Source organism: Herpailurus yagouaroundi, unplaced genomic scaffold, assembly GCF_014898765.1.
Source record: "Herpailurus yagouaroundi ecotype Mexico unplaced genomic scaffold, PumYag 161, whole genome shotgun sequence".
NCBI lineage: Eukaryota > Metazoa > Chordata > Mammalia > Carnivora > Felidae > Herpailurus > Herpailurus yagouaroundi.
Genome location: NW_024412402.1, coordinates 4,403,586 through 4,415,818, shown reverse-complemented (window position 1 = coordinate 4,415,818; position 12,233 = coordinate 4,403,586). Strand labels below are relative to the sequence as shown.

The following is a 12,233-nucleotide window of genomic DNA, read 5'->3' as shown; positions in this document are numbered from 1 at the left end:
GAACAAAGTTCTGCCCCTAAAATCTGTTGGCATACATGTTAGAGCATTGATGAAATGGGAATGTCTTAGAAAGTGATTCCTTCAGGGTAAGAGATGTAACGGGTTTGTAGAGAAAGAATAATAGCACTTTTATTTTAAAATTTCCTTTTGCTTTCTATGTGAAACACGTAGTGCAGTGTATTTTCTAAGCCAGTCTGGAAAGTTTCTTGTGTTGAATTCGAATCATCGTGTTGAAACGTGTTCTGAAACTCTCATCATTCCCTGGCCTATTAAAATATTCGGTGGGGAGCTTTCAAATTCTCAGTAGATCTTTGACCTAACTGCTAGTGCATTCTGGTTTTAGCAAATGGCTAGTCGTGAGTGCAGGCTGTGTTCATGGTGAGCACGTGGAGCGTTCCCTGTCAGGATTGTGCCCTTTTCCCCACTCATCGTCACATACTCCAATATCCTATGTGGTTTTATTTCAGCTCCTTTGAAAGAGGACACTTGCGTCATTGATACTTGTAAAATCGTTCATGGTAGAAAAGGTGAGAGCAGTAATGCTCCTGGTTCCCAGAGACAGTAGAAGAATATTTTATAGAATTGCTAGAAAATGCTTTTTTTTTTTTTTTTTTTTTTTGGCAATCTGTCTTTTAAAGAAACATTGAATGGTAGATGACAAATACGTTTTGTTTAGGTTTTCCCATGTACTTATTATGTGAAATGATGGGGGCTTGTGGTATTGTGAAGTGCTCCTGTGGCCTTTCAACTCCCAGACAGAGACCTTCAGGGCCGAGCAATGAGATTCTTACCGCGGGCCTTGTAGCCATAAGCTGTGGAGGCTGCCGTTGTAAGATACAATGGCCTGGCCCTCTCAGAAGGTGAGATCTTTATTCCACTGAGTGGTTGATTTTAGAGCTTTCTTTATAACTTGAGTCTCTGATTTCTGTAGCATTGAAGATAGCCCGGGATGGGGTAAACTGTTGTTGGTCACTTTTGTTTTAGCTGCGCATACTCTCCCGACAGCAGGCTTTGATGCGTAGGGACTCCCCATGAGGAAACTGGGTAGTCAGAAGGCTAGGCATGTACAGCATGATGGGAGAAAGATACAGATTGAGCTTGAGGTTGTCGTAGTTATGTTTTAGGAAGAAGTAACACAGAGCTAGTAGTAAAAAGGAGCATGGACTTTGGAGTCAGGTAGGCCTGAGTTCAAATCCCAGGTCTGTTTACCTAGGTGACCTTGGGCAAATTGGTTAACTTCTCTGTTCAACTAATATCAGTTTCTATCTGTAAAATGAGAATAATGACGCTCACTTTGGATGATTATAATGAGATACTGTATCTGTCATATTTAGCGTAGTATCTGGTACATGGGATTTCCCACAAATGTTCTTTATCTGATAATGGTATATATCACATGGATTAGAGGTAAGGGAGCCCTAAAGAGGTTTTATAATCAGCCTTAGTCTCTCCGTCCATCCTTACTTCTCTTGTTCTCCAACCTGATTTTTGTCCACTCACACTCACATTACCTTTTCCATCCCAATGACTTTGCTTCTTTTGGTGACCGCGCCTGGACCACCTTTGTCTCCCTCCTTCGTCTCCCTCCTTCTGCCTTAGGAGGTAGCCTTTCCTAGCTGTTGAAGCTGAGCTGTGCTCCTTTAAATGCCTTAAATACTTATTTGTACCATTCATTTAGCCATTTAATTTTGTCTTCTGTTACTTACATATTTCTGATATCTGTGTCCTGTCTTTCCCCATCAGCCTGTGCATGCTGTGAGGAGAGCCCTGGTTTTTTTCTGTATTCACCACAGCCTCTGGGGTAGTGCTGTGCCTGCTTTCCGAGTGGAGAAATGAACATTCCTCATCACTGTGATAGTGATGTGGAGAGAGAGCTGGCTAGAAAATCTGCAGGGGCCTTTTGCACACTTCTTGGGCTTTGGTCCCTGGGTTTCTTTGGTTAGGTCATACTCCCGTGTTCTGTGCTACCAAACACTGTTAAATTCAGTTGAGTGGCTCTATGTCACCTTTATCCAAAAAGCAAAGATTTTTCAGAATACCTTTGGGAGTCACCAAAATACTGTCTGATAAAAACAGGGACGAACAAGTCAGATCTACGAGTGTGTAATGTCTTCCATTGTGCTCACCCGCCTTCCTGTGTTGGAGAGTTTTCTGCAAAGTTCTTTCTGACATTTCTTACATGGTAGGGCAAGTGGCCTCCAAATCCAGGCTGCTCACCTTTCACCCTGTAGAAAGTAGAAGAGACATTGGATGGCCTACTGTGAAATCTTTGTCAGCAATGGTCAGGGATATGTGTCTTCCAGCCAGCTATTTTTAAAAAGGTAGTGATTTTCCTCTGGTGATAAAAGTAAAATATGTTCGTTGTATAAAATAATGAAAGCTATGAATAAAAAAGTCCTATATAATCTTATTACCCAAATATTAAACCAGTGTTAGCACTTAGGTGTTTTTTTTTTTCCTTTCACTTTTTTCCCTTGCGTATATGGGTGTGTGTGTGTGTGTGTGTGTGTGTGTATAAAAGGTCAATTATTTTTTTAAGTGTTAATGTTGTAGTTTAAGAATGGTGCCAGGGAGTGCCTGGCTGGTTCAGTCAGTTAACCGTCTGACTCTTGAATTTGGCCCAGGTCATGATCTCACGGTTCTATTGTGGGATTGAGCCCCACCTCGGGCTTTGTGCTGACGGTATAGAGCCTGCTTGGGATTCTGTGTCTCTTCAGCTGCCCGTCCCCTTCTCAGATGCATGCACACATGCTTTCTCTTTCTTAAAAATAAATATATACACATTAGTAAAAAAAACAGGTACCAGGATCATGTCTACAATGGCCAAATAACTTGGCCCAGTGTATAGAAGCACGTGCTGTACTATGTTAACTTTTGTGACTTCTGTTACCAATCCTGGCTTCAAGTTAAGGTTCTTTGAAGAAGGCAAAATAATTATGGTCCCTGTCTTTCCTGAGCATGGTAAATAGCATGCCTGTTGGCTCTGAGTGACAGATTTTATCCAGCCTTCCCCGTCAGTGCTAAGTGATTGGGTCTGTCTCCTGTTTCTAGTCTGCATGGAAACTAGGAAACATGCATGACTTCCTTTAGTTTGCTATTCTCCTTTACCTCTGAGTTTATCAAGAATAAGAGTGTCAAGGCTCTGTGGTTTGTAACACACTGTTAGAACTATATTGCAGAAATATTTTTTGCTCCATATTCTTTCATAATAGGTATCGAATAGCTTTTGAATATTTCATTATCGAATAGGTGGCATTCTTAGACTGGTACATGCCACATTTTCTTCCAGAATCAAGCTCTGAATTGAGAAGATACATTTATGGCACAAAAACAGAACACATAGACCAATGGAATAGAATAGAGACTCCAGAATTGACCCACAGAAGTATGGCCAACTAGTCTTTGACAAAGCAGGAAAGAATATCCAATGGGAAGAAGACAGTCTGTTTAACAAATGGTGCTGGGAGAACTGGAGAGCAACATGCAGAAGAATGAAACTAGACCACTTTCTTAAACCATTCACAAAAATAAACTCAAAATGGATAAAGGACCTGGATGTGAGACAGGAAACCATCCAAACTGTAGAGGAGAAAGCAGGAAAAAACCTCTCTGATCTCAGCCGCAGCAAATTCTTACTTGACACATCTCCAAAGGCAAGGGAACTAAAAGCAGAAATGAACTATTGGGACCTCATGAAGATAAAAAGCTTCTGCACAGCAAAGGAAACAATCAACAAAACTAAAAGGCAACCAACGGAACAGGAAAAGATATTTGCAAGTGACATATTGGACAAAGGGCTAGTATCCAAAATCTATAAAGAGCTCACCAAACTGCACACCCAAAAAACAAATAATCCAGTAAAGAAATGGGCAGAAGACATGAATAAGACACTTCTCTAAAGAAGACATCCAGGTGGCTGAAAGATGATTATCGTCACTCCTCATCAGGGAAATACAAATCAAAACCACACTCAGATACCACCTCATGCCGGTCAGAGTGGCTAAAATGAAAAAAGCAGGAGACTATAGATGCTGGAGAGGATGTGGAGAAACGGGAACCTTCTTGCACTGTTAGTAGGAATGCAAACTGGTGCAGCCACTCTGGAAACAGTGTGGAGGTTGCTCAAAAAATTAAAAAATAGATCTACCCTAGGACCTAGTAATAGCACTCTTAGGTATTTACCCAAGGGATACAGGAGTTCTGATGCATAGAGGCACTTGTACCCCAATGTTTATAGCAGCACTTTCACCAATAGCCAAATTATGGAAAGAGCCTAAATGTCCATCAACTGATGAATGGATAAAGACATTGTGGTTTATATACACAATGGAGTACTACATGGCAATGAGAAAGAATGAAATATGGCCCTTTGTAGCAACGTGGATGGAACTGGACAGTGTTATGCTAAGTGAAATAAGTCACACAGAGAAAGATACCATATGTTTTCATTCTTATGTGGATCCTGAGAAACTTAACAGAAGACCATGGGAGAGGGGAAGGGGAAAAAAAAAAAAGGGAGGGAGGCAAACCATAAGAGACTCTTAAAAACTGAGAATATACTGAGGGTTGATGGGGGGTAGGAGGGAGGGGAAAGTGGGTGATGGGCATTGAGGAGGGCAGCTGTTCGGATGAGCACTGGGTGTTGTATAGAAACCAATTTGACAATAAATTTCATACTATAAAAGATACATTTAGTGTCTTCTCTTTATTAATTTACAAATCCAGTTTTTTGTTGGCTATTTCAAGGAGAATGCTTTCCTTCTGACTACAAATCTGATACCTAATGTGGGAGCTACAGGAGTAACCAACACCTGTACAGCAGAGAACTGAGACTTTGCTGATTTTTAACTTAATGCATAAGCAGCCTTGCAGGAAGCTTGTCCATCTGTTATCTTAAAAAAAAAAAAAATGCAAGTGTTCATTGATGACTTTTCCCCAGACAGTGATACAGTCAGTTTGACTCTAACATGACACAGAGTTGCTAAAAATCATTGTGTGCTAAAAAGAGGGAAAAAAAAAAAAACCACAAACAAACCCACAAGGCTTATGAGAAAACTGGGATTAGAGACACAGTACTCAAAAACTTTGTGACACATAAAAAAAAGAGAACGGAGCATATAAAAATGGTAACACAGTTTCACATATGTTAAGCAGCTACAAGTCCCCAAGTACTACAAGCATGTGGGAGTTGACCCTGAAAAAGACCTGAAGTTTGCTTGCGGCTGTGGTGCTGGAAGGGTTGCTGCTTGTGCAGCAGGGAAAGGGTGCTCTGCAATAGGACAGAAAGTCCTAACCCCAGATACAGGTGCATGTGGCTTGGAGCGTATGGTGCACCCCAGAAGCTGGGGGACAGTGGGGTGTGCTCGTGTGCAGTTGGCATCCTCCTGCTCCCATTAGTTCAGCCGACTGTGGTTTTCTGGATTCACCTCGTGTTTCTCATGGATGAGATGCCACATGAGCAAAAGCAAAGAATGAATTATGGTCCAACTGTTTCCTAATATATCTGTTGTGTTGGAACAGATTTGCATTTTCAAAACAAGTGTTACGACAGAATTGACTGTATATTCAGTCAAAGCTTTGCTTATTTTGTTACTCCCTGCTTTTCCCTGTAACCAGTAGAAAGAATTACGAATTTGGAAGGGAACTCGAGGTACCATAGAGTCCGTGATGTGCTCAGATGGGTTGTCACCTGACAAAGGTTGGTCCGAGTGTAAGAGGCTAGCTACACTTAGGAGTCCCCAGTATGCTCTGCACCCGTCCTCTTATTTCCAAAGCCGCTTGTGGTTTATGTCATATGGCGTATCATTCGAGTATATGTTTGCACGTAATAGCTGATCGTTCTTCGATGTAACAGGATTGGATAGACTGTAAATAGCAGAGCAGGAATTTTTTAAGAATTTAAGCTTCTGGAGCGGGTGTTTTAAGTAGCAGTTACTGTATTTGTCTATAGATATCATCAGGGTCCCCACTCCCTTTTCTTTTCTCTGTCATCTTTTTCTCCTCCTTCCTCCTCCTTTTTATTTCCTTAAAGTTTATTTATTTTGAGAGCGAGAAGTGTATAAGTGGGGGAGGGGCAGAGAGAGAGAGAGAGGGACAAAGAGAATCTGAAGCAGGCTCTGTGCTCAAACTCACAAACCACCATGAAATCATGGCCTGAGCTGAAACCAAGAGTCAGATGCTTAACCGACTGAGCCACCCAGGTGCCCCTGTCCCCACCCCCTGCTCTAAGAACAGGAAGTCCTTACTGCAGGAGAAAATAAAGTGTCTTTTTTTTTTTTTTCAACGTTTATTTATTTTTGGGACAGAGAGAGACAGAGCATGAACGGGGGAGGGGCAGAGAGAGAGGGAGACACAGAATCGGAAACAGGCTCCAGGCTCCGAGCCATCCGCCCAGAGCCCGACGCGGGGCTCGAACTCACAGACCGCGAGATCGTGACCTGGCTGAAGTCGGACGCTTAACCGACTGCGCCACCCAGGCGCCCCATAGAAAATAAAGTGTCTTATAGATATCCTTGTGAACTGTTACCCGCCTGAGTGTCGAAAGAGCAAATTCAGATTGCTCTAATAGGTGCAGCAGAGTGAGGTTGGGATGACTAATAATTTAAGTGAAAGCTGTTCAAAATGCTTCTTGAAAATTAATTCCCTAGTCTATTATGTTGATAGTTAGAAAGGTAAACTTGACACTATGTTTCGTGACTAAATGACCAAAAACTTTGACCTGGAAGTTGACATTTTTTACAGTGCGGTACATTTTCACTCTTCATCGTAAAGTTTCAGGTGTCAAATATGCATTCAGCAAGGATGGGAGGCGACAAAACTGTAAAACAGCCTCTGCCTTTAGGTGACAACTACTTAACTGAAGGGGAGTTACTATAAAAGAAGAAATGGAAAGCCAGAAGGATACCTGTCATCTTTCCCTATCAAATCTAGGCAAGATTTAATGGCAAGAGCCCTGGGTGGGAGTCAGAAGAGCTTGTAGTTCTTCTCAGGAAGTGTGTGAAGTATATGTTTATTTCTTAAGCGACTTGGTAACTTTCCAAGGCCCCTGGGATAGTTGAACATGTGTTTCCAATTTGCTGTAACTACACCTGAAATCCAGTGGCTACCTCAGAGTATGCCATTGCCTGTTTGATAATCTAATATTTAATGGTGGCAGATCTTATCTTGACGCGTGATCCCTGGGCCATGGGACCTGATGATGAGCAGAGCTGGAAGTCTGCAAATGCTTCTATCCCAAGGGGAGGACTGTGTGTCACGGGCACACTGTGCCGTGTGATGCCACCTGAGTGTGCTGCTGAGTTTGGAGAGTTGGAAAGATCCCTCCACAGCCTCATCCTGGGCTGAGTCTCTGTTACAGCTAATGAGGAAGAGCTGCGAGTATTAGTGCCCAGTGCCCCTTAGCTCATTCCTACCCCAGCAAAATGCACACCTTTTATTACCAGTGTGACGTCTGTGTTGGTTTCTTTCTTTGAGAATACGTATATGTTTTATGTCTGAGGTGGATTGTCATCCTTAACATAGATTTATTAATAAGATGTAAACTATGTGCTAATGATTGTCAATAAATCAGTTTGGATTCCTTCCCGATACACCTTTTTTTTCTTGTGCTTTGGAGGTGCCAATTTGTTCTTCTCCAAAGCTTCTAGTGGGTTCTTAGAAACTGAAAGAAGTCAGATTTCTTTCAAAATGAGTCTTAAATGCTGTATTTTACAAAATTTTAAACTAAGGCATATTTTTAGCTTCAACAGCTGGTTGATATGTAGCCTGTGACTAATGAAATGAAACACATTTTTGTTTCACGATCATGTGTTAATGTCACCCTACAATTTTGTTATTTTTGATGCAAGAAAGAATGATTAAATCTGAGGAAACAACAAAAAAAAATGAGCTTTTTGGTTATACTTGAAGACAGATTTAAATCCAGTCTCTTGGTTTTTGAATTGTAGACGATGTTAGGGAGCATGGGCTCAGATTTTGCAGTTTGAGATACTGACAAAACTGAGAGAAGAAACCATCCTGTCTGATTCTGGCTCTTAGACCTAAGGGGCAGTAGCCACTCAGTGTCACCAGGGATTTCAACCAAGAAAACTCAAACTAAAAATAATCACAGTGAAACAGTCTGTATACAGTATGATCCAGATTTTATAAGGAAAAATCTTATATGTAGAAAAGAAGGTCTGGGACATAAACAGGTTGATGGGTTTTTTTTGTTTTTTTTTTTTTTTGTTTTGTTTTGTTTTTTTTTGTGGTTGGATTATAGGGGAATTCTTCTAAAAAATGCATTTAAAAATATTATAGTGAGTCATAGTTTACTTTCATTTTTTTTTTTAAAGGCCCTAATAGGGCTATAAGTACCAAATCTTTGGAACTACCAAGATCTCTGGTGTGCTTTACAGATAACACTGCGCATGCTGTCCCATTGACCTCGGGTTTCCCGACTGAGCACAAGAATAACCTTCAAGTCAATTGGGAAACAGATTTGCTCTTCAGTAATTTTTGCCTCTTAGCCTTCTGACCTCTTAGTTATTTCAGTCGTTACATCTAAGACCACTTTTGCTTTTCCTCCTGCTAATTAGTTCTAGATTGCTTTTAAGAAATAAAGGTGGGGGCGCCTGGGTGGCTCAGTCGGTTGGGCGTCTGACTTCGCCTCAGGTCATGGTCTCACCATCCGTGGGTTCAAGCCCTACGTCAGGCTCTGTGCTGACAGCTCAGAGCCTGGAGCCTGTTTCGGATTCTGTGTCTCCCTCTCTCTCTGTCCTTCATCCACTTGTGCTCTTTTCCTCTCTCTGTCTCTCAAAAATAAACATTAAATTTTTTTTTTTTAAAATAAAAGCAGTTTACCTATCAGCTATGAGGAAAAAGTTTTTTTAAACCTTGAATTAGGAAGCATGCTGCTGTGGCAAATAGATTGTGAAGTAATATGTTAAATTCTTCCAGGCAGAAAGAGAGTTAAAGAGTTAAATAATTCTTACTCTTTTTCTTTTTTTTTTTTTTGAGAAGTTTGTGGTTATGCTTTTTATTCTTTTTTTTTCCTTTGTCTAATTTATTTATAATTTACATCCAAGTTAGTTAGCACATGGTACAATGATTTCGGGAGTAGATTCCTTAAACCCCTTACCCATTTACCCATCCCCCCTTCCACAAACCTCTCTAGTAACCCTCTGTTCTCTGTATTTAAGAGTCTCTTCTGTTCTATCCCCCTCCCTGTTTTCATATTGTTTTTGCTTCCCTTCCCTTATGTTCATCTGTTTTGTCTCTTAAAGTCCTGTCAGTGAGGTCATATGTTTGTCTTTCTCTGAATAATTTTGCTTAGCATGATACCCTCTAGTTCCATCCACGTAGTTGCAAATGGCAAGATTTCATTCTTTTTGATTGCCGAGTAGTACTGCATCGTGTATATATATACCACATCTTCTTTAACCATTCGTCCATTGATGCACATTTGGGCTCTTTCCATACTTTGGCTGTTGTCGATAGTGCTGCTATAAACGTGGGGGTGCATGTGTCCCTTGGAAACAGCACACCTGTTTGGATAAATGCCTAGTAGTGCAATTGCTGGGTCATAGGGCAGTTCTATTTTTAGTTTTTTGGGGAACTTCCATACTGTTTTCCGGAGTGGCTGCACCATTTTGCATTTCCACCAGCAGTGCAGAAGAGATCCTCTCTCTCCGCATCCTCGTCAACATCTGTTGTTGCCTGAGTTGTTAATGTTAGCCACTTTGACAAGTCTGAGGTGGTATCTCAATGTGGAGTTAAATGAAATTTCAAATAAAATTAAAAAGTTTGCCTGTTGTTGAGGCTCGTGCAGAAGGCCCTGTCCATCCAGTAAATGTGCCAGATACCGCCTGTTGGTGGGGGCCTTCCCCACAGGCTTGGGCTCCCTGGCCTAAGACGACGACGATCTGTCAGTCTTACCAGCGCAAGAATATTAGTCTCTAATCTTCTGGTATCTTTTTCATAGTCATTTTTAGATGCTTCTCCTTCTGTTCCTCCATTGGTTCGTTCATCTGCCCACTTTTATGTTTTATTGTCCCTGACTGTGTGTTGAAAATACAAAGGTGACAAGAAGCATAGTTTCCTGTCATTTAAGAGAAGTCCCCACCAAGGAAAAAGAAAAAAATTGTGGTGGTGGTGGACAGGGAGGAATTGGGAAAAACAATGTAGGAAACAACAACAAAAAAATATTAAACTTCTATAATCCGTGTTTCCTGATAGGTAAAAAGAAAAGTTTGGGGACCATTTTCTTTGAAAGAAGAACCATCAGAAAGTAAATAGGAGCTCCTAGAAGCTGAGAATACAATAAAGGAGATTTAGTTGGAGGAGTCATCAACAAAACCCAAAGAGATGATAGGAAAGGGGAGAAAGATGAGCCAGCATCTAGCTAATAGGAGGTCCAGAGAGAACACATGAAATGGAGGAAATTGTCAAGGAAGGTGAGCAAATTCCCGAGAACTGAACGATACATCTGGCTTCATGGTGAAGAATACCTGACATGGGGAAGTATACCTGACAGGATGGATGAGAAATGGCTCTTACCAAAATGTATTCAAGTACGGAAAGAAGTTCTTGTGTATTATTACTTGATAACTGGGGGGGGGGGAAGGCTACCAGGAGAAAAAACTGGAGGCCTTGGGCATAGCTGCCTCTGGGAAGTGGGACCAGGGAGCAGGGAGGGTTCTGATGTTTTTCATGACCTGCTGGTGCTCTGTAAGTGTTGAACTGTGCACATGTCTTATTTTGATAAACCTACAAGTGAATTCAGAGTCCAGCAGGAGAGACTGTTCTCAGACGTTTCTCAACAGTGTTGTGAGTGCCATGATATGCAGTAGGGGCCCAGAGAAAGTAGGAAGGGCTTCCTGCCTCTCTGTCTGGGGACAGCTTCAGATCAGCGGCATTATGAGAGCTGGGTCTCAGAAGGCGATTGGGAACTCGCTGCGAGAGGAAGGGGAAATGCTCTAGCCACGGGGAATAGCATCTGCGAGGGTTGAAGTACAGAAGGACATGGGGTGTTTAGGGGAAGATAAGAGGGTTGGGGTTTCTAGATTTTAGTTAATTGGGCACAGCATTTTTCATTTATTTCCCTGTTTCACTTGTTCTCCTATGTTTACATGACTGTGTTCTCTGTTAAATTCTATATTGATTTAAGGATAAGGGTTTGTATCTTTGTCTTTACTCTTGGAAACCTCCACTGTATGGAACACAGGGTGTGTACACAACAGATGGTTTAAAAAACTTTAAAGTACTTAACCCTTCATTGAATTGTCTTCAATTCAAGAGAGGCCTCCCCAAACCTTGATAATAATTTAGACTTTTAGGCTAATGGGGACTCAGGCACTATCATTCTTCAAGATGTGGGCATCTTCCTCTTAAGATACTAGGTTACCAGCTCCGGAAGGACAGGGATCATGTCCTTTCTATCAGATCACCCTCAGGGCCCAACGCTGCACAGATGTTACCTGATGAACCTTGTCAGTCTTCATTAACTGATCCCAGACTGAAAGAAATAATTAAGTCTTCTGCTGCTGCTTGTTTTAATGAGATCCTTAAAGCCCCCAAACCCGGATGTCTATAGCTCTCTCTGCCTGCCCTTAGTAAGGAACGGAACTAATAGGTTTACCTACCAAGGTGCCAGCCCACAATAAAGGTTCGTGTTGATTGCCGTAACATTATAGCCTTTGCTGTGAAGGCTGATTGGCAGTTTGTTGTGTACAAAACAAGATTAACAAGATTAATACCTTCTTCTGATTACTGTTGTCTGTTCTCCTTCAGGTCTCCTCACTGCGTTCCATCCTGTCCATTTCTCCTCTCATGGTGAAGGGTTTTCACGAAGATTTTATGTTTTTGCTTTTTAGTTCATATTGTCTGAGTTTGTTTGGAGAAAGATAGGCCCTTCTGTTAGTGACACAAGTTAACCAGTTCCAGTCACCTGTACCGTCCTGCCAAATATTGAGGCTCCTTACTGCTTTTTTTGTTTTCATTTAAAAAACTTCTTATTGTGAAATACTTAGATTCCCAGGAAGTTACAAAGAACCTACAGAGAAGGGTACATATACCCCTTATCGAGTTTCTCCCGTTGTAAGTGGAGTATACTCACAGACCATAGAATTAGTATGATTCTGTGCCAATTTATCGCCTGTATGTAGATTCATGTTCCACCACTGGGATCAAGGGACAGAACTATTCTACTGGCGCAAAAGTCTTCTTGTACCATTCCATAAGAGTTGCGTGCTACC

The 12,233-nt window shown here is 41.4% G+C and overlaps 1 protein-coding gene across 7 annotated transcripts in view; it reads left to right on the top strand.

Moving 5' to 3' along the window:
- Positions 1 to 12,233, top strand: part of ALG9 (ALG9 alpha-1,2-mannosyltransferase) — a 97,914-nt gene that overhangs the window by 36,202 nt on the left and 49,479 nt on the right. Inside the window, exon 14 of one of the 7 annotated variants that reach the window (XM_040482960.1) lies at positions 3,290 to 3,411. The exons of 5 other annotated variants lie outside the window; for them this stretch is intronic. In XM_040482960.1, coding sequence (XP_040338894.1) covers positions 3,290 to 3,307 — 18 coding nt within the window. In that variant the 3' untranslated portion in view covers positions 3,308 to 3,411. Of the gene's footprint in view, positions 1 to 1,743; positions 2,439 to 3,289; positions 3,412 to 12,233 lie in introns of those variants that run through there. One more of the 7 variants, XM_040482959.1, reaches the window with a different exon arrangement.